At 56.5% G+C, this 21285-nt stretch overlaps 1 protein-coding gene across 1 annotated transcript; it reads left to right on the forward strand.

Moving 5' to 3' along the window:
- The first annotated feature begins 5975 nt into the window (after positions 1-5975).
- Pim3 (Pim-3 proto-oncogene, serine/threonine kinase) lies at positions 5976-19671 on the forward strand. Its single transcript, XM_036209045.1, has 7 exons — positions 5976-6040; positions 15739-16670; positions 16755-16864; positions 16954-17004; positions 17090-17459; positions 18244-18420; positions 18498-19671. The coding sequence occupies exons 2-7, from the start codon at positions 16586-16588 to the stop codon at positions 18683-18685; spliced, it is 981 nt and encodes a 326-aa protein (XP_036064938.1). The 5' UTR covers positions 5976-6040; positions 15739-16585; the 3' UTR covers positions 18686-19671.
- The last annotated feature ends 1614 nt before the right edge of the window (positions 19672-21285 follow it).

Raw genomic sequence — 21285 nt, forward strand, 5'->3', positions numbered from 1 at the left:
AGGAGAGACCATGGGTTCGTAACCCTGGTGGGGAAGCAGTGCCTGGAGAGGGGGCCTGCTAGGGGCAGTCACAGAAAGGGCCTCTGGGATGGGATGCTAGAGTTCGGGCGGGAAAGGTTGGAAGGGAAGGTGCAGGTGGGGTTTCTCCAGGCAAGTTTAGCTGCAAGGGCTGCAAGAGCAGCCTTGGGGTGGGGGCAGGAAGGGGTCAGGAAAGACAGGGCACTGCCTTCTAAATCTACAGTCAGATGCCCCTTCATAGCCGCAGGTGAAGCGGCGGTGTGCACGGAACACAGGGTAGCTGCCATTCTTTAGAGGGCTAGTTCCTCTGGGTCCCTCTGTTTCGTGTAGTTACAGCACAGTTCCCGAGATCTGCGGAACTGAAACAGCTCCTAAAAGCCAGGGACTCAGGAGGTGTGTGGGAGTCTGGCGAGGGCTTTCTTTCTGTTATCCCGTGGTGGAACTCGGAAGGTAAGAGAGAAGAGCCCAGAGAGACAGGGAGAAGAGGAAGCAGGTAAGAAAGACAGGGATGAGGCAGAAGCCATTGAGCAGGAGCAGGAGGAGACGAACTAGTTCTGTTGCCGGGAACACAATCCCATGATAGGGGCGTCAAGGCAAGGCCCCCATCCTTGAGGGTCAGGCCTTGGGATTCATCTCTCAGTATCACCCAATTGGGGACCGAGCTTCCCACGTTTGAGTTTTAGGGACCCATTCAGATCATAGTATTGTATGGTCCAGCCCATTCCACTTTTTTTGTTTGTTTGTTTGTTTTTGTTTTTTTGTTTTTGGAGATAGGGTTTCTCTGTGTAGCTCTGTGCCTTTCCTGGAACTTGCTTTGGAGACCAGGCTGGCCTCGAACTCACAGACCATTCCACTTCTAAGTCTAGAATATGGAGAACTATACAGACCCTCACACACTTTCCTGCCCAGCTGGCTTTACACGTAGTGGTGCCATCTGTCATGGTCACAACATGGAAGCAACTCTAGTGTCCAGGACTGATGGGTGGATGACCCAGGCATGGCACCTCCACACGACGGAATATGATTCGGACTTGAAAAGGAAGAGAACTGTGATGAATGCTACAACATAGAGCTGGGCATAGTCAGAGAAGCTGGCTGTAAGAGGAAAACATTGGGGATTCTGGTTATGTGAGGTCCCTGGTGCCGTCACAGTCCGAGAGACATAAGGTAGGATGGTGGTCGCAGCAGCTGGGGTTGGGTTCTTCAGTGATCCTGGAGATGATAGCGGTGATGGCTGCATTGTGAGTGTGCCTGATGATGTGAACTGTAGACTTAATAATGGCAGAAAAGCAACCTTTGTGCTATTTATATATTACCACAGTCAAAACAACGGCAGTGCCTCTAGCAGCCTGGCGAGAACAAAACAAACATGGAGATGGAGCCACGAGATCTCAGCACAGCCACTGAAAAATCTGCCTTGGACTCAGGAGGCTGAAGCAGAGGGAATACAGTTGTTGTTTTTTTTTTTTTCTCCATTTTTCTTTATTAAGAAAATTTCTACTCACTCCAATGCTATCTACAGACCCCCCTCCTCCTTCCTCCCACCCCCAGCCCTCTTTCCCAAGCCACCCCACATCCCCACATCCCCCAAATCAAGGTCTCCCATGGGGAGTCAGCAGAGCCCAGCACACTGAGCCTAGACAGGTTTAAGCCCCTTCCCGATGCACCAAGGCTGTGCAAGGTGTCACACCACAGGCACCGGATTCCAGAAGCCTGCCCATAGACCAGGGTAAGATCCGGAGGGGGAATACAAGTTGAAGGCCAGCCTGGGCTACAGAGTGAGTTTAAGGCCAGCCTTGGGCAACTTAGTGAGAAATATTAAAACATATAAATTAAAAATACTAAAAGTGGAAGACTCTAGGTGTGGTGGCATACATCGCTAATCCCAGCACTTGTGAGGCAGAGACAGGTGGATCACTGTGAGTTCAAGGCTGGTTTGGTCTATACAGAGTCCAGCCTGCAAAGGCCCCAAAGTGAGACCTTGCTTCAAGAACAAAGGTGGGGGGGGGGGTGGGAGCTGGCTCAGTGATTGAGTACATAACTAGCAGGTGGAGAGCTTCGGGTTTGATTCTCAATATTTCCAGGGGGGCAGGAAAATCAACTTTTAATTTTTCTTCATTTAGGATGATGTTAGCGGTGCCCTTTGCAAGCTTGAAGTTGGCCCCTTAGGGAAGGAGTGGCCGTAAGTGGCCTGAAGAAGTGTGTGGGTACAGTTGCTCTTGCATAGCCTGTGAACCATAGAAGAAAGTCAGGGACCCTTTAACATCTACTCTTCTGTGGGGCAGATTTGCCAGGCAGCTCAGGCCCCTGGCTCTACTGATGACCTGAGACATTTAACAATGTAAGCATTAAAACATGTGTGTTTGTCTGTGTGGTGCTGGAGAAAAAAAAAAAAAAAAGTCCTTGTGCATGCTAGCAAGCTCTTGGCCACCTAGCAACACCCTAGCCCCAGTGTGTACATTCTTAAAGATATCTTTGTGACCTCTGTTGCCATGGACTTGGAGCTCAAAGGCTTCAGTTAACCACACATCTCAGGCTCACCTTGGCACTCAGCAGTTACTCTTAAGCAGGCAGATTTCTTTAAATCTCTGTCTCTAAGTTTGACTCATGCCCAAAGCCTCCCCGGATTGGTCATTGTCCATACTCTACTGTCATTCTGCATCTCAGAGAGAGAAGGCCCAGAGCCTGCTCAGAATCCACTCCCCTACCCTTAGCTCCAGGCCCACAGTATGGGGCATGGCCAAGCCTGGTTGCATATAGCTTTAATCCCAGCACTCAGGAGGCAGGTGTATGTGGACCTCTGTGAGTTCAAGACCAGGGCCATAGGAAAAGTAGATAGACTATTACCAGGGGTTAGAAGACACTTCACACCCTGCTTCTCAGCTGCTACCCTACAGCTCCCTCCACCAACTGAAGAGCTTGGCAGTGATGTACCTGGGCCTGGGATGTTGACTCTCCCTGTCCTCAAACTGGGCCAGGACTGCCCTGCATGAGAGGAGACATTCTGTGGTCCAGAATCATCTAGGCCCTGGCTGTGGTCCATGGCTGACTTTCAGCTGGAGATTCAGAATGACAGGATTGAAGGTTTTAGGGGTCAGTGGTATGTGGGTACAGGCCTCTGACAGGCAGAGGTACTTAGTGATAATGGCCAGGCTCAGTGTGGCTCTAAATTGAGGCTGGTCTAGATGCAGGTGGGTGCTATGGGCCTGTAGGATACATCTCTCCTCCGTATAAATGTGTACAAGGACTTCCTAAGAACCCGGTTTCCATACCTCCTATCATCCTGCCAACCTCCCACAGGGTCATTGTTGTCTGGCCAAGATGGGATGCTGGCTGGCTATATCAAGAGTCCCTCCCCTGCAGTAAATGACAGCTGAGGGAATTCTCTTTAACAGAGAGTCCCTAGTTGCTCACCTGGCCTGGCCTGGGACTTGACTCCTGCCCCCCTGGATGCAAGGCTGTCACAACCTCAGTGTCCAGCTCTGGTTACTGCCCAACCCTGTCCTCAGCGTGACCACATGGCATCCTAACACCAAGAGGGAGGGAGCGGGGGCTCAGCCCTCTCATCACTCACTCTGAAGTGATTAGGTCGGCTGGGGAGTCTCTACTCAACCACTTCTGGGCCCTGGTACTGATACTAGTCAGCCTCTGAACCAAGTATCATGTAGGACCAGGGGGGCTGAGCCCTGGGACACTGACAGGGACTCTCTCGCCATCCTGTGGGCCTAGCCGGGTACCTAGTGCACACTGTCCTGCCCCCAGAAGAACCTAGGCACCCAGTTTAGAGAGAGGCACGTGGTCAGTCCTATCCCAAAGAGAAGCTTTAAACTATCCATCTGTCCAGAAACCCATCTTGGGGGAGCCCTTAGTGACTTCCCAGCGGCCAAGTGCCTGGATCTTTGGGAAACTGCTGGCTTGTCTCATTTGACTTTTTGTTTTTGTTTTTAATTAATTTATCTCTCTCTCTCCCTCTCCCTCTCCTCCCTCTCCCTCTCCCTCCCTCTCTCTCTCTCTCTCTCTCTCTCTCTCTCTCTCTCTCTCTCTCTGTGTGTGTGTGTGTGTGTGTGTGTATGTGTGTGTGTGAGAGAGAGAGAGAGAGAGAGAGAGAGAGAGAGATGTATTTGATTAAGAGTTCGCACATACCATGACATATATATGGAAGTTAGAGAATGACTTTTGGGAGATGGTTTTCTCCTTCCGTTGTGGACCTCGGGTACCAGACTTAGATCATCAGGTTTACATAGCCACTAATTCATCTCACCCGACCCCCACCAGAGTCCCAGAGCTGCTCAGTGCATGGGGCTACACAGACCTTCTCCCATGAAGCTTCCCTGTGCCCTGACTCCCATCACTAATGTCCTACACTTGGAGGTGCCTTGGTGCTCTGTGGCAGGGGTCTCATCCTGTGCTGCCACAGAAGATCTTTCAGTATGTGTCTTGGGGAGGCTGGCAGTACTCTTCTCCCACTGTCCCTTTTAGGATCTGTCTCTCCCATAGTTTTTGGCCCCACTGAAGGTACCATGTCTGTAGGTAGCAAGGTGTCTCAGGTGTCTATCAGTGTGGAGGCTGCTTGTACTGTTACCAGAGATGCGCCAAGAGATATAGCACCCTCTCTAGCTTCAGGGCCAGAGAGCAGCCCTGCCGCTTGCCACATTAGCACTGTACCCCTTCCAGCCCCATTTAGAAACTCGAAAAGGGGCACTCTTCATGCCCCTGGCTCAGGCCTCTGTAGGGGGATTCCATCCCTGTCCTTCCTGATTCCCAGTCCTGGCCAGGGACCTTTTCAAAAGCACATGTTGGGGACCCAGCCACCCTGTCATAGAGCAGATCTGGGCCAAGCCATGGGAGAGCTGGGTGTGGGCAGGATATCTGGCAGAGCTGTTGCTGCAGCTAGTCACTGTCCAGAGAGGGCCAGTGCCCAGGAGGGGCCTCAGCAGGGATGGCAACCAGACCTGACAAGTTTGGCCTCCGTCACAAGCAAAGCATCCAGAGACAGCACAAGGCGGCAGTTAGGTCCCCAGGGCTGGAGAGGACAGCCAGGGAAGAGTGGAGGTGCAAGGCTCCTCTTCCATAGGACTCCAGAAATGACCGGCTGCAGCCAGGCAGCAGAGAGCAGCTAAGTAGAGCACCCAGCACAAGGGACTCCTGGGTGCTATGTAGAGGGTTCTGTTGAGGCCACAGGGACAAGCTCGGCACGTGTCCTGGCCAGGCTACTTTCCCTGCTGGCCCCGAGCCACGGCCAGTTGGGGACACAGTGTGCAGCGGGAACAGGGTGTGTGTTTGCTCAGGGCGCCTGGAGCCCGGCGTGGGACAAGGGCCCATTGTGTCCCCAACCATCCTGGCTAATCCTGCCCCACTGGCCCATCCGTACTGCCCCACCTCCATCTCTGCCCTGTGACCCCTCACCACTATCCACAGCTTTCTCACCCCTCAGCATGCATCTACATCATCTTGCCAATACTGAGTCTCCACCTACACTTAATGCCCTGAGACCTCCATGAACCTTGACCCCTACCTATCCCCACACCTCATGTCCCTTTCTTCACCACCCTCTCCCTCTGCTGCCCTCTGCCCTTCCATCAGCATCCCCATCCAGTGCCCCCAGATCCACACACTCCCTACATCCTCATACATCCTGTTGCATACCCCAGGCTCACACAGGTCCTATTCACAAGCACAAACACGTCACCTCTGTAGCCCCGGAGTCTCCCTCGGGGTGACTTGCTGATGCCAGAGACAGAAAGGAGTGTGATCATATCAGCCCTAGGGAATAGAGATGCAGGACTATGTGTCTGGTCTGGGAGACATCAGGTTGGCGACCGAGTCTTTCAATCAGCTAGCCCCATCGCTAAGGAATGGACTGACAGTTGCCCACTGGCGCCTCATCTGGGGTTGCTGCTCTGCCAAGCCTCTTCCACACACAAGGGCTATCTATGGCAGTCTCTTCCTAGACCCAGTGGACTGGACTCAGTGATGCAGAGCCCAGCTGGCATCCTCCATGTCTGCAAGGGTCCCTCATGAGGTAGGTTGTGAAATGGTGGATAAGTGGCTGATTTCCTGGCCTCACTGCCAGCTCAGCCACATGAGGCAGTGGTGGTGGGGGTGGGGGGTAGGAGGTGGGAGTTGGGGGGTGGGTATAGTCTCCATACTTCTCCATGCTGGAGATATGCTCTACTCAGCTGCAAAGTGTCTCCTCACGCCCAGTCTCACAAAATCCTTGGGTTAATCGGTACTCTCTGGATCACTGGTAAGAAAGCTGAGGCTGGGTATCACTAGGGCATGTGCTGGGGGCTGGGACATGGTGAGTATATAGAGTGCTTGCGGCAGTGAGTCCTATACCAACGTGAACCTTACAGAGGCCTGGCTGATGGTGCAGAACCGGTCTGACAGGTGTGTGTGTGTGTGTGTGTGTGTGCGCGCGCGCGCTTACGCTTTTGCTTGCTTGCTCACGTGGACATGTGCACTGGGGCCCAGCCAGGAGGTAGGCAGGACACAGGCCCTGGCCTGCGTCATGGGCATCACCTCCGTCAGGTGGCCACCTGCTGGGGGTGTTGGCTCAGCTGGGAGTGGCAGAGCAGGTACAGTTGAGCCTTGAAGGGTAGGATAGAGAGGAATAGGTGGGCTGGACAGCACCCAAATGCACACTCCACCCATCTTCATAGGTCAGAAGCCGAAAGCACCCAGCAGAGCTGGGCAAAGGCAGCCTCACCAGGAGGCCAAACCTGGACTGGGTCCCTGGGTGTTGAAAGACTCAGACTCCAGCCCCATCCCTAGCACTGCCCAGCCTAACCTCAGCCCCTGAGAAGCCAGCCAACACTCTAAGTCTTGGAGCTGGCTGTGGCAGGGCTGGTCTGACAGCTGCCCTGCTCCTCATTCCTTTGACCCCCAGTGGCCAGGTGGGCTTCATGCTTGCCTCGTCCAGGGCTCACTAAGGGGCGCCACACCTGCTGGACAGGTCACTTAATCACCTCTGCTGAGAGGCTGTGTCTAGCCAAGCAAGATTTCAGAAGGGCAGACCCGACTGAGGTCCCCTCACCCCTACTGGAACCAGCTCCGTCATTCCAACCAGCCCTTGCCCCCCAGCCTCTGGCCATTCCTACCTCTGCAGCAGCAGCAGCAGCAGCAGCAGCAGCAGCAGCACCCGGCACAGTGAACTGTGAGGGCCAGGGCCCCTGCTCCTCCAGCACAACCTTTGCGGGCCTGGACTAAACCTGAGTACGACCACATACCTAGGCTCCCTTCTGGCTAGCTTGGGGGCAGCCATTTTGCTTTCTCAAGCCTTAGTTTCTCTATCTATAAACGATAGTCAAGAAGATGTCAAGGCAGGGAAGATACCTGTGTGCAGGTCCTAAATGTATGGGTGCTACTGTTCATCCCCCTCTCCCAACAGCCAGCCCATTCCCTCGACAAGCTGCCAAGGCCTGGAAGGACCCCACCAAGTCCTGAGCCAACGCCCAGGCCATTCCAATGCATCACTCACCCTCTTGCAGGCCTGTGGAGCTCACCTAGCTGGGCTTTAGGGCCCCTGGAAGAGACAAAGCCCTGGCTGAGGTCCAAGGACACTCAGGGAGCACCAAGCCAGGTCCTGGAGGTGAAAGGTAGTTCTGGGTGCCAGGAAGAGCTGAGATGCCCGAGTGGGTCAGGATCTGCTTATGGACTTACAGACTGTTTATAGACTGGGGGTTTCTCTTCAAGTCCTACCAGGTGGGTGGAGCTCCCAGCAAACCCATTCTACAGCTGATAACTGAGGCCCAATCTCTGCCTTCCCTTCTCAGGCAATAGGGATTCACTGAAGGGTTGTGAGCAGGAGACTCGCATGCTCAGAAACCTCTAGAGACAGATAAAGCTGAGGAGGGCCCTTGGTTATGGAGCAGTAGTGGAGCCTCGGTTCTAGGGCTGCAGGTGAATCAGCTGGCTGAGGACCAGCTGGGTGCTACTACAGCCTATGCATCAGCTGGATAGCACCAAGTGAATGACCTTGCCCGTGGGGCAGCCTCTGCCTAGGGACCGAGAGCAGCCAACTTGTTCACTTGGGCGGGTTACCAGGGCCGGGTCGAAACCCCAAAACTGCGTCCCAGAAACTGCGAGTCAGCGGCTCCCCTCCCACAGCCTCTAGGGAAACTGAAGCCGCTCTGGGAACACCCAGGCAAGGGCGTGGCCCGGACCGGGACCCACAGAGAGCAAAGACAGAGGAGCAGGTGAGGGAGCCAGTGAAGCGCCCCTTTGTACATATTCCCTGGGGTCCACAAGTCTCCTTGGAATGGATACTACTGGACCTGGGGCTACCTGCCTAGGTTGTCAGTTCTTCCCCTGAAGGACAGAAAGCTGGTCCCCTGCTCTGGGTGTCTCCTATCCCCATTTAGACTACTTCCCTACTATTACCTAGTAGATGTATACTTATGCTCAGATAGGGGCCTGAGGTTAGCAAGAGTGGTTGGCTGGACTTTGAGGGCAATGGGCTAGAGATTTCATATCCCTGGCCCCACAAGCTCCTGGGGAACCCTGAGCTTTACTCTCTTCTCCTTCCTCCTTACACAACCCAGGGGTGAACCTGGCTAAGGGAACTTAGAGCCGTAACCTTGTCCCCAAATCTTTCAAAAGGACTGGACCACAGAGTTTTGGGTGACACCAGCCCTTTAGCGTGGTGCTGGTTGACAGGCTTAGTGGGTGATCTGCTCATCCCTTCCCTCCCCCCAACTTCAGCTCCCACCCCCACCAACTTCCATCTCCCTCTCCCCCCCACTCCCCACCCTACTGCCGGCCCGGCTGGGGCTGACCTTTCTCTATCTGAGGGACAGCAGTATGTGCTCAGAAAAGCAGGTGTGTTCGGTGGGCAGAACGGTCGGTCAGGTGTGAGGCGGGAGGCACAGGCAGGTTCTGTATGGTCAGCGGGCACCGCTGCTGGGCCTCTGATCCAGGAGATGAGCATGGATCCCGGGTACCCCAACACAGCTCAGCTTTGCAGCTTAAAGCCAGAAAAGTCGAGCAGAGCCCTGTGTGGATCGTGAGGCTGGCTGCCCAGACCTGGGAGGGCAGTGCTGACATAGGCAGATGGACTCTGGACAGCAGGTCTTCTAGTGCCAGCCTGTCGGCCTGGCACCCACAGCCCCAAGGAGCCAGTTAGGACTCAATAATCACCAAGGTCGGAGAGGCAGTGGGAACTGGAAGGGATTCTGGAGGAGAAGGAGCTGGAGCCTGCAGGCTACTAACCAGGGTGGGGGCAGGGGTGCTGTGGAGTTGGGGGAACTGGGGAAGTACTCAGGGTGGGAACCCAGCCAGAGAGTGAAAGTGTAGAATTCTTCTCATTCCTTCCATTTGGAGCGCTGACTCAGCCACTGGGCTTCCTGCTCAAGCATTCTAGTTACTAGGATGGGGGTAAGGAGTGTGGCTGTGCCTCAGGACCCTCGACCCATTTCCCATCTCAGGTGCCCACCCCACTCCGTTTCAACCCCTAAGTCAGCTCTCCTTTACAGCTTGCACAGGGCCTCCCCCCCAGGGGGGGGGGCAGGAGCCTGAATGCTGTGAGGAGGGTCCCATAGTGGATGATAATGAAGTCCTGCCTTACCCCAAGAGGACTCAACTGCCTCACTTGGGGGTGTGGGTAGGCAGGTAGAGTAGCCTCTCCTTGGGCCTCTGTTGCCCAGCCCCCAGACAATGGACAGCTCTTGACCACCCCAGATGAAGTTCCCTGGATCTTCCTCCTGAGGAGTGGGGCAATGCTAAAAGCCACAAAGCTGTGCCCTTAGTCCCGGCGGCCCTGAGGCAGTTGTGATGTGTGGGCCTCTCCAGCTAGGGGGAGGGGAGCTCAGGAAAAAAAGCAGGAAGGTTCATGAACCCCACAAACAGTGAAAGTACATGGGGGGGGGGTTGCTGTGGATATTGCTCTGTATAAATAAAATGCTGTTTGGCCAGTGGCCAGGCAGGAAGTATAGGTGGGACAAGAGAGAAGAGAATTCTGGGAAGTGGAAGGCTGGGGGAGAGACACCGCCAGCCAAAGCCATGACAAGATGTAAGGTACAGGTAAGCCACAAACCAAGTGGCAAAGTATAGATGAATAGAAATGGGTTAATTTAAGATAGAAGAAGTAGATAACAAGAAGCCTGCCACGGCCATACAGTTTGTAAGCAATATAAATTTCTGTGTGTTTACTTGGTTGGGTCTGAGCGACTGTGGGACTGGCCAGTGAGAGAGATTTGTCCTGACTGGGCCAGGCAGGAAAACTCCAACTATAGGGGGTGCTGACTACAGTGCCTATAGCCCAGTGCCCATCTGGGAGCCAATGGACACCAAGTACATTCCTTCTTGGGCACTGATCCCAACTGGCTTGCCATTGGGACATTTTGGAGTGTCCTCTAGGCTAAATTGGACCCCTCTGCCTGGGTTCTGGAGAACTGGAAACCTCACTTCCTGAAGCAAGAACAATCACTGGAAATTCATGGTCAAGAGTTGGGGCATCCCCTCTGCAGAAGCCAGCTCCAACCTATGTACAGACCAGGGCACCTCCCCTCCCCCACTGCCATCCCTGTCATTTCCTAGGAATAGGGAAGTGGTCTTGTGGTTGGAACAAAGCCTAGCCATTTCTGAACTGGGTGCCCTGCCCAGGCCACCACAGAGTCCCAGGGTCAGGATGGGTTTGTGAAACCCTGCCCAGAGATAGGGACAGGGCAAGGCCTTCCTCTGGCCTCAGTGGGTCTCTCTGGACTCTCATACAACTGGGTTCATCACTCCCCTGTAGACCTGGCCAGCTGGGTATGGACACGGACACCCTCATTTCTGTTCCTGCTGTATCTTGGGTTATGAATGCTCCTGGTGCCCATTAGCACCTGGCTCAGGAGCCAGATCAGTGTCCTTTCAACAGAGGGTGGGTTGGAAAGAGCAATAGGACACAGCCTGAGGTAACATCAGCTTTGTAGACTAGTCCTAGAGCCCGGACCCAGGCTGGCTGCTCTGTATCCATACTGTGGCTTCCAGGATCTGGACCCTGCCTGCAGGCCTGGTATACCCAGCAGGTATGAAGGGAGAAGAAGGTGAGGGCAGGCTCCTGGCAGTCTGGCATACCAATACGTACCTCCAGGTGAAGACATGATGGTACTTTCCTAGATCTTTTGTGAAGACACGCCGGGATTTTTCTAGCTCTTTTTCTACAAGCAGAATTCGAGCCCATGCTTCTTCCTCAACACCATTGACTGCCCCCCACGGTACCCAGGTACTGGGGACTCACTCAACCCTCCTCTATTTCTGAGCCACTAGAGGTGGTCCACAGAGACTGGGAACTTAGGCTTTCCGGCTCCACACGGTGTGGGTACTGCCCACAGCTATCAGAGAGAGGCTGACTCACATCTGACCTGAAGCAGTCTTCTGTCTTGCCTTGTTTCTCTCCCGGCCCTGACTATTCTTGGGCAGAGGTCACGCTGGCAGAAACAGTCCTGAGAGCTCCGTGGAGCCAGCTGCTGTCCACAGGCATGTCCTGGACCCCAACATCTTCACGCCAGCAAAGAGCGCTGTTCTCTTTGGCCACATGCACCTACAGGAGGCAGGAAGAGCCTGCAATATCAACATCCTAGGTTGACTTGAGGCATGTGAATATGGCAAGTTGATAGACACACAGCATGTGCTCACTCAGTATGCAGCTCTGAGGTCATGATCACACTTGAGATAGACATTTCTCCCGGCCCCTCTGCATCCCTAGGGGACAAGAGTCTTCCACCAGGAGTGAGGGGGGGTTCCAAGCACTTGCCTACCTGTGTAGACGTGGTAGAAGCAGGAGGGGTATGAATGGGTATTCCTAAACCACATACATAGTTGGGCTTGGCCCAGAGGTGTCCCTCGTATGGTGGAGCCCCACCATAAGCCAACCTGTGTGGGAAGTTTTGAGACTCTCTTATGAAATTCCAGGCTATGTGCCCACCAGGCACCCACTAGATAATGTGGACAGTGGTTCACAGGTGTTTACCAGCCACCAGAAGTCCCATTCTATACACGGGGAGGCTGAAGCTTGAAGAGCATTGTCAGCCAGCGTCAAAGCAAGGTCTGAGTGCTGGGTGGCTCCTGGGCTGTGGCACACAGGCTGGGATTCTGAAGGTGGTTCTCAGAGGTGACCTAGAAAGAGGTTGAGGGTAGGTGCGGGTGGGGGCAAACTTGGTCCAGCACAGATGGTATGGGCAGCTGGGTTTAACCACAGGCAGGAACCTTGTGAGGAGGAGGAGGACCTTCAGCCCAGTCTGCCAGGACCCTGCCCAGACCACCTTGCTACATGGGCCCATAGCCCCAGCTCAAGCTGACTCTGTTGGGACCAGTGTGGCTGAAGTTTTCTGGACAGTAGGATCTAAATGGGATGGGCTGATGATGCCATCACATCCACCATCATCACTGCTTTGGGTGGATAATAGAAAACATTCAGTGATGATGAAGACTTGGTTTAGGCCTGGATACTCATGGCATCTTTTTCAGGGTCTTCTAGTGCTGAGTCTAGGGACTGAGGCCAGTTGGGTATGCCTGTGTGTGCGCCCTGGCTTTAGCAGAATGCGAGCCAATGCTCCTCAGTGGCAGCAAGAACCATGCCAAGGGGGAGCTGCAATTCATCCACAACGGATGGGCTCAGCTCGGGCTGAGGGCGTAGGACAGGCCAGGGTCCCCTGGGAAGGGAGATGATGTCCATCAGCCTCTGGGACAAGGTTGGAAGAGGCAGCCACAGTGGCTGGGCCAGAGTTCATGTAGGCTGGGGTTCTGTTTCTGATCCTGTTGGGCCTCCCCAACCCAGGGACGCCTTTGGCAAAATGTTGCAAAACCCTGGCTAGCTCCTCTGGCTCCTCTCCTCATTCAGGAGAGGTTTGCCAAGGAGTGTGGAGGCAGGAGGGGAAAGGGCCTTGCTTGCCTTAAACTGAGATCTCTGCCTCTAGCCAGCCTGGGGGCCTGGCCTTGGACAGGCCTGACAGAGTGGGCAGCCAGAGCCTGTTGGCTAATCAGCTGGCCAGAGCCAGGCTCAGGGAGAGGTTGGCCTGGCACACCACCAAGCCTAGATCTGGGGCCAGGGCCAGGGCCAGGGGTGTGAGATCGGTGCCAAGTATGCCTATCTGGGATACTGCCTGTCTAGGTAAAGGGGGCTAGGGAGGGGCCTGTTCAGTTGGGCTCATCAGCTCTGGTAGGAACCAGGTCAGAGGTGGCTCAGGGTCCAGTAGGAACCGTTTGTAGAAAGGATTGGCTCTGAAGGCCACAGAGGCATGGACTGGGCCTGGCCTGGAGTGAGGCAAGAAACAGGAGACAGTTAATAGGAAGAAGGTAAGACAGAATAGAGACATAAAGGGCAAGTGAGGAGACTCTCGGGATGGATGGACATCAAAGACAGCCAGGGGTTGAGAAGACCCAGGGCCTACCTGTGGGGCAGTTGGACATGGGCTCTGTCATTGGCAACAGCACTGGATGTGGAGGAGATCCACAGGGAGGTGAAGGCACCAGGGAGACTGAGGGTACCAGGGCAGAACAGCTTGGGGAGAGTGTGGGAGGTGCCCCACCTTGTCCTTCCCTGTTGTATCACAGATCTAAAGAGTGTCTGACGTGTGTTTTTGTGTGTCTGTGTTCATGATTTGAGGACAATTACTTGTGTGTGACTGGGTACATATGACTGTGTGTGTGTGTGTGTGTGTGTGTGTGTGTGTGTGTGTATGTGGACTGAGGCCCCGACCATCCTCCAGTCCATCATCTCTTCTTTCCTAGCGGGAAAGACAGCCTGGCTCTTGTCACCACAGCAACAGCATGGCCCCTCCTACCCGCAGGACAGAGTGACCCAGTGGGGCTGCCTGTGCATTCTGTCTGTGCCCACTGCAGGGCAGAAATGGCTGTTTCCAAGGCTGCAAGCACATGGGGACAGGACGGCTTGGGGGCTGCCGAGTGAGAGAGTACAGAACCTCTGGTGGCATCCATCCCACCCCACCAGACCCCTCCTTGAGTAACACCTAGTTAAGAGGGGAAGGCAAACAGATGGACTCTCCCGTGTCACACTGATCTGGACCCAGGGCACCCTTGGAGTGGTAGGAAGGCAAGGAACAGGGCATGGGCATCTGCAGCAAGGCCCTTCTCATCTGGAGTATTCCGACTCTGCTGATGCCTGTGGAATGACTGACCTGTGGGACCCAGGGCTATTTTTAAGGCTTACCGGATGGGCCTTCCAGGAACCAGGAAAAAACAGGTGGAGGACTGGTCCCCTGCACAGGAACTGGCTGGGGTTGTTGAACCTTGTGGAGCAGGGATGGCCTGAGGTCCAGCTTCCGATAGCCACGCCCAGGGTGGGCACAGGACCAGAAGCCCTGAGTCTGATTCAGTCTAGACTCCCATGTCAGGAGGAGAGAGGCTCCACAGACAGGACCCATCAGAACCTCCATTTGATCAATTAATAAATAGGGTTAGCCATGCCCAATTGCTGGTAGCGGGTAGGATGAGGCAGGATTATTTGGGGACACAGGGATTTCCCAATGCTTCTCCAGAGCAGATGCTTGGGTAGCTGTTCAGATCAAGCCTCTTATCAGACCACCCCTCAGGCCAAATGGAATATGATGAGGCCTGTACAGTTCCTGGGCATGAGAGCCAGGGTCTATTCTGACGCATCATGGAGCTTAGTAGGTTTGGAGTCCTCAACACCCACAGAGGCCCATAGAGTGATCTATCTACAACACAATAAAGATTAAACCCCCACCTGAGGAGAAGGCTGCTTCCTGTTCCACAGATTCCTTGCTTCTCCCCAAGTCTGGGGTCCAGTGCAACCAGACTATCCTGGCCCGGAGGAGGACAGGTCCCGTTGGACTCTTAGCTGGTCCTGTGAGAGCACCCATGGGCTGACACTCCACCTGAGCAGGTACCCTGTGAATCCTGCTGGTAGGGGCTGCAGGGAGCTCTGTTTTGGATAGAGGCGGTTAGCCTGCCTGTAAGCACTTCAGGGGAGGGACAAACAGAGCTCCAAGAACCTGAGACCCAGTCGCAGCGCAGGCCATTGCAGGTGGTATTTGTGAGTGTGTGTACCCAGACACTTTGAGGGACTAAGCTACAGAGACAGAAAGGGCCAAGGAAACTGGACGGGCCCTGGATTACTGAATCCAGGACAGTATGTGCCTTTGAAGGGTTCCAGAGTGGGGAAACTGGCGTCGTCTGTGGCATGAGTCGGAGGGGCAATGAATGACAAACCAGAGGCCAGGCTCCAGATACCCCTGGTAACAGCCCGGGATTATCAGTTGAATTGTTTAGACATCCATCTAAGGTCCTAGGAGCAACTGCAAAATGTGTTTAGTGCCCTGCTCTCAGCTCATTCTGACTCAGCTAAGGCTGGCCGATGACCACTCACATTCCCAAGTCCTAGGCTGCTCTTAGGCCAGTGACTTGGCTTGGGGTCAACAACAGTAGAGTCCAATTTCACCAGTGCCTTATAAAGGGCACAGGGAAACTGCTGTAGGCCGTTGTCTAGGTGGGCTGCTCAGAACGGGGCTATGGACATGAGAGCCATCTACGGAGGCCCACTGGCAGCTGTGGGCAGCCGATGGACACATTGTCAGGTGGCTGGGAAGCAGAGGGGCAGGCCCCCAGGGCAGAGGATTTGGGATTAGGCAGGCTACGATAGGTACCCAGCTAGGAGTCTGAGGTCTGAGCCCAGCTGATGGGCAAACACAAGGTGTGCTACGCGGAGGTAGGGCTGGGCTGGAAAGGTCTGAGGGCAATGCTTTCTCCCTTGGCCAGCCACGTGCGCACCGCACCGTGGCGCGCGAGCAATGGGTGACGCACACAAGGCGAGTGTCAGCGAAGGCCTCGGAATCGCATGGGTGTCCTCCTGGACTTCCGCCTCTCTGAGAGAGCCGGCTGCTCGCACTCCACGCGCCATGGACGCCCACGGAAAACGAGGGAAGAACACGCGTAAGTCGCGGAGCCCGAGAGTGACCTTCCTTTGCTGGGCCTGGGGGGGTGGTGGGGGTGTGAGGCTCGGAAGGCCCCGCCCTGCGTCGCCATTGGCTGAGTCCCCGTGTCCTTTCAAAACCTCGGTTTTCATTGGCTTATACGGCCCCGCCCGCGCGGCCAGAAGCATAGGGGCCGCCGCCCGCGCTCGAGTTGCGCGTGCGCAGGGCGAGTGAGCGTGCCGTGGGGTGCCGCGGTACGCTGTGCGCCTCCGCGACTCTACTACGGCAAGCTAGTCCGGACGGGTCGCCGTCCCCGTGCGGCACGGGCCCTCGACAAACCGACAGGGAACGTCCGCCTTTCCCAGCAACGCCTAGCGATACAACAGCCGCACTGCAAAGCAAGCCTCGGGCGGAAGGGGGCGGAGCCTTAGGCGTCCCCGCCTTCGCGGAAGGATACGCGTCTCCTTGGTCCAAAACCCCGGGGCGAGGCGGCCGGGGCGTGTGAGCCGCTCGGCCAGCTGTCGTCTACGCGCTTCCGCGCGGCCACCGGGCAACTGCGCCGCGCGGCTGCCTCGCTGAGCGCTCGGCCTCGGGGCCGCGGGATCCGCCGCGCTGTCTGCGGTCGGGAAGACCGCCCTCCCGCGTCCGTGCCGGACGGGTCAGAGGCGGCACCGCACGCGAGGCCACCCGCGATGCTGCTGTCTAAGTTCGGCTCCCTGGCGCACCTCTGCGGGCCTGGAGGCGTGGACCACCTCCCGGTGAAGATCCTGCAGCCAGGTAGGTGCGCGGGCTGGGGAGGGGGCCCGGGCGATGGCTGGAGGGTCTTTGGGCCATCACCAACCGGATTGCGTGTCCCCACAGCCAAGGCTGACAAGGAGAGCTTCGAGAAGGTGTACCAGGTGGGCGCCGTGCTGGGCAGCGGGGGCTTCGGCACGGTCTATGCGGGCAGCCGCATCGCCGACGGACTCCCGGTGAGTCGGGGCTCCGGGCGCAGCCGCGTGGTCGCTGGCCACGCTCGGCCGCCCGGCTGACCGCTCGCGTGTCGCCCCCCTCCCCGCAGGTGGCCGTGAAGCACGTGGTGAAGGAGCGGGTGACCGAGTGGGGCAGTCTGGTAAGTGTGCGGGCGCGGGTCTTGCGGGTGCGGGGAGGCGCGGGTCGCCTTGGGCTTTGTCCGCTGACCGCCTTGTCCCCCCCAGGGCGGAGTGGCCGTGCCCCTGGAGGTGGTGCTGCTGCGCAAGGTGGGCGCGGCGGGCGGCGCGCGCGGCGTCATCCGCCTGCTGGACTGGTTCGAGCGGCCCGACGGCTTCCTGCTGGTGCTGGAGCGGCCAGAACCGGCACAGGACCTCTTCGACTTCATCACGGAACGGGGCGCCCTGGACGAGCCCCTGGCGCGCCGCTTCTTCGCCCAGGTGCTTGCCGCCGTGCGGCACTGCCACAATTGTGGGGTCGTGCACCGAGACATCAAGGACGAGAACCTGCTGGTGGACCTGCGCTCGGGCGAGCTGAAGCTCATCGACTTCGGCTCGGGTGCGGTGCTCAAGGACACGGTCTACACGGACTTTGATGGTAAGCAGGTGGTGCGGCGTTCCGGCGACTGTTGGGAGGCCGCGCGCCGGGCTTGCGCGCGCGCGCGCGGGGGGGGGGGGGGGGGGGGGGTGGCGAGTGGGGACACCGGGGTAGCCCTCTGCGGTGTTAGGGCGCGGGGTCCGGGGACGGTGGGAGGCAGCCAGGGAGACCCGCGGTACGCGCGTGACGCAGGGCTCAGCCAGCCGCCTTGGCGCCTTGGCCCCTCCCTGTGCCGGGGAGGGCGCTCGCGGGCCTCCCTTGCGTGTGTGCGTGCGGAGCGCGGGGGCGCCGCAGTAGAAATCCCCGCATTGCGGAGCGCGGGGAAGCCGGGGCTCCCCCACTCCTCTCCTCCTCCCTCCTCCCATCTCTCCCGCCCCTCCTCTTCCCGAGCTCCTCTCCTCCCCTTCCCTGGCCACGCAGAGCTGAGCAGGCAAAGCCGGGGCGGGAGGAGCTGGAACACCCGGCCCAGTTCCCTGTGGCTTACGTTGTATCTGTTTGTTGTGAAACTGGAGCCGGAGCTCATGTGACGCGCTCTTGCTGTGGGGCCTGTTAGGGGTGGGCCTTCACCTCCCTTTCACTGCTGCCCCTCCCCTGCCCGCCACGTCCCTCCTTTCCTGAGCCCCGCCTGCTGCTGTGTTGGGGTTTTTCCAGGGTGATGACAAGCAAGATTCGGAGGCCAGGGTGGAGGCAGGCTACGAGTAACAAGGGCACTGTGTGTGGCCCTGAGTTTCCCCTGTATATCTTGTTGATGTGTTCTTAATCCCGATTCCTCCCCCCACCCCAGGCACTCGCGTGTACAGCCCCCCAGAGTGGATCCGCTATCACCGCTATCATGGGCGTTCTGCCACTGTGTGGTCTCTGGGTGTACTGCTCTATGACATGGTGTGTGGGGACATTCCCTTCGAGCAGGACGAGGAGATCTTGCGTGGCCGGCTGTTTTTCCGGAGGAGGGTCTCCCCAGGTGTGTGTTGTACAGCCTGTGGTTGGGTTGGGAGTAGGACAGTGCAGTAGGACTCTGACCCCCGGTTGTCTTTGCAGAGTGCCAGCAGCTCATTGAGTGGTGTCTCTCCCTGAGGCCCTCAGAGAGGCCCTCACTGGACCAAATTGCTGCCCACCCCTGGATGCTGGGGACAGAGGGGAGCGTTCCAGAAAACTGTGACCTTCGGCTCTCTGCCCTGGACACTGATGACGGAGCCAGCACCACTTCCAGCAGTGAGAGCTTGTGAGGAGGAGGAGCCTGGACTCCACACTGGGGGCCTGGGCTCAGCCTAGCCAGCCCTCTCCCAGAACGAACATTCTCTGCCTGGGATGTCTCCTGCAAAAGCAGTGACCTCTGACCCCTGGTGACCTTTGCTCTCGGCACCGGGCCTGTTTCCTTTGCTTTGAGTGCCTTTTTGAACGCTGCTCCACAGGGCCTGGGTTTTCTTGAGCTCTTCTGTCCAAAGATGGCTGCGGGCTGAGCAAGGTCCCGCCTGCCTTGGGTGGATACTTGAACCAGAGACCCCTACCCTGCTGCTGCATCTTGGAGGCAGCCTTCCCGACCAACTGTGTCTGACATGGAGCACCCCCTGTGGTGCCCCCCTCCCACCCTCCAGTCTCATGGTGTTCGTCTGGGCATGTCTGCACAAGCAATGCAAACGGCTGGGCCACTGGTGCCCATCTGCCAACCCGGGCGCGCAGCTTAGGCGTGCCAGGGTCTCTTATTTATGGTGTGACCACCCTGGAGGGCGCCCCTGCCCTGCTGGGGCTATTTATTGTTTAATTTATTTGCTGAGGTTACTTCCTCCAAGCAGCCCCTCCTCCAGGCCCCTGGGGTGTACAGGAGAGTCAAGGGTGGCTGTGGAGTCCACAGAACCCACCCATCCTACTTCCTGTACCTGGAGTAGGTCCCCAGGCCACAAGTCTGGGAGGAAGAACTTGTACAGTGGCTAATTTAAGGGAAGTGGGGGACCCTGCCACCCTGGGCACACTTGCGCTGGGGCGGGGGGGTGGGTTTTAAATTATTGACCTTGTACAGTCTGCTTGCTGGCTCTGAAAGCTGGGGTGTGGGGGACAGAGTCTCAAGCCCTTAATTTATTTTAGCAGCTGTGTTTCTGTGACCCTGGTGTGAGTAGGCATCAGGGGTGGGGGTTGTTTAAGTTCAAAAGTGTGAGATGTCTGGAAATCATATTTTTTATACAGGTATTTCAATTAAATGTTTTGGTATATAATGGATGTCTTCTGGTTTTTGGACTGGGACCCTGAAAAGGGTTTGGGGGCCTGAGTTAGCCACCCACTTTACTGCTGGGCATGTGTCAACTGGGCAGCGGAGGCAGGGTGGAGACAAGCTTTTGTGAGGCCAGGCCAGTGTCCCTCCTTACCCTTCTCTACCCAGAGATAGAGGGGGCTGGACCATTAGGGGAAGAAGTCTGTTTCCTGTGGGTGTGAGTGACAAACTGCCTTCAAGCCTGGTGGATATTCTGAGGGATGAGTAGAAATTTCCAAGGGAGGTAGGTGGTGGGTGAGTAGATGGATGGGTCAGAACCATCACTGAAAATGTAGGTGGGTAGGGTTGAGCGCAGCATGTGTGCTGAGGTTTGGTCAACAGCAGTTGAACCCTGACCTGACAGATGTGGGAGGGAGAGCCATAAGCCATGTCCAGGTATGAAAATGGGTCAGTGATGGACCAGTCTGGTGAGGCCACTGGGTGCCTTGAGGGCACTACCGCCCGTTGAACCTCAGGCAGGCAACACAAGCAGCAGAAGCCTCAGGCCAGGAGCTTGAGAAGCAGGGAGTTGTGGGAAGTGAAATAAAGCCCCTTGCCTGCCCTCTAGAGCAGATGGATTGGGGGTGTCATTGCTACCCATTTCTCCTGAGAACTAACATTGAGGTTCGGAGCACCAAGTTGGGCTTCAGAAAGTGAGCCAGGCCACCTCCACAGCCTCCAGGCTCTGCGGAGACAGGACCCCTGCTTGTGATACTGGCTGAGGATGCTAGGCCCACCATCTGGGTCTGCCTGTCACCTTAAGGATAGCCATCCATGCTTTTGTCCACCTATCTGACCAGCCGTGGATCCCTGAGCCCTGCAGGGCCCTGAGTCAAACCCTGGGAAGATTGAGCTTCCATGCATTTAGCTACCAGGTCCTTCAACCAGGGCATTTTGAGGAAGGAAAACCCTGGGAGGAATTGAGTAGGACAGTAGGAATCCTCAGCCTCCTGAAGCCCTCACATTGGCATTTATCAGTGTCCCAACAGGGTGGTGCTGGTGGGTGCTGCAGAGGTCAGGAGGTGAGCAGACATTCATAAAGAGATGGCCCCTATGCACGACACACTGACCTTAGCACACGCCAGCACCACTAGCAGAGCATGTCCTGGGAGTCTCACGGCTCCAGCAGAGGCAGGTGGCAATCATGAAATGCCCAGTGCCACCACATCGAATCCATGATCTCCACAGAGGCCCAGTGACTGAATCTGGACAAAGGTGGGGGGGGCTGAGCTCTGTTCTGCTTGCGGGGAGCAAGTCCCGCAAGTCCAGGGAACACTGCTTCCAGGTTCTCCCAGGGATCAGAATCACTGAGTATGCAGTAGACCATCCAGGAATGCTGTGGAGGTGGAACAGCGGAGGACAGTAAGTGGCTGCTGGCAAGTTGAAAAGATGCTGAAGCTGTGGGCACAGGTGACCGAGGGGGTGGAGGTAGGGGACACTTGAACACCCATTCCCCTACCCTATCACCTCAGCTCAGTCTCTGTCCCTGGAGAGTTGTCCACTGCTAGGCTAGTCACTGTTATCATTCCAGCTCCAACTCTGTCAGGCTAGGGCTGTCTGTCTGTCTAGCTTTCCCTGGGA

The sequence above is a fragment of the Onychomys torridus genome, chromosome 16, assembly GCF_903995425.1.
Source record: "Onychomys torridus chromosome 16, mOncTor1.1, whole genome shotgun sequence".
Classification (NCBI taxonomy): Eukaryota; Metazoa; Chordata; class Mammalia; order Rodentia; family Cricetidae; genus Onychomys; species Onychomys torridus.

Coding starts and splice junctions, on each gene's coding strand:
- Pim3 (XM_036209045.1), top strand. CDS start 16,586: ATGCTGCTGTCTAAGTTCGGCTCCCTGGCGCACCTCTGCGGGCCTGGA. Junction 16,671..16,754: donor GGTGAAGATCCTGCAGCCAG/GTAGGTGCGCGG, acceptor GTGTCCCCACAG/CCAAGGCTGACAAGGAGAGC. Junction 17,460..18,243: donor GGTCTACACGGACTTTGATG/GTAAGCAGGTGG, acceptor CCCCCACCCCAG/GCACTCGCGTGTACAGCCCC.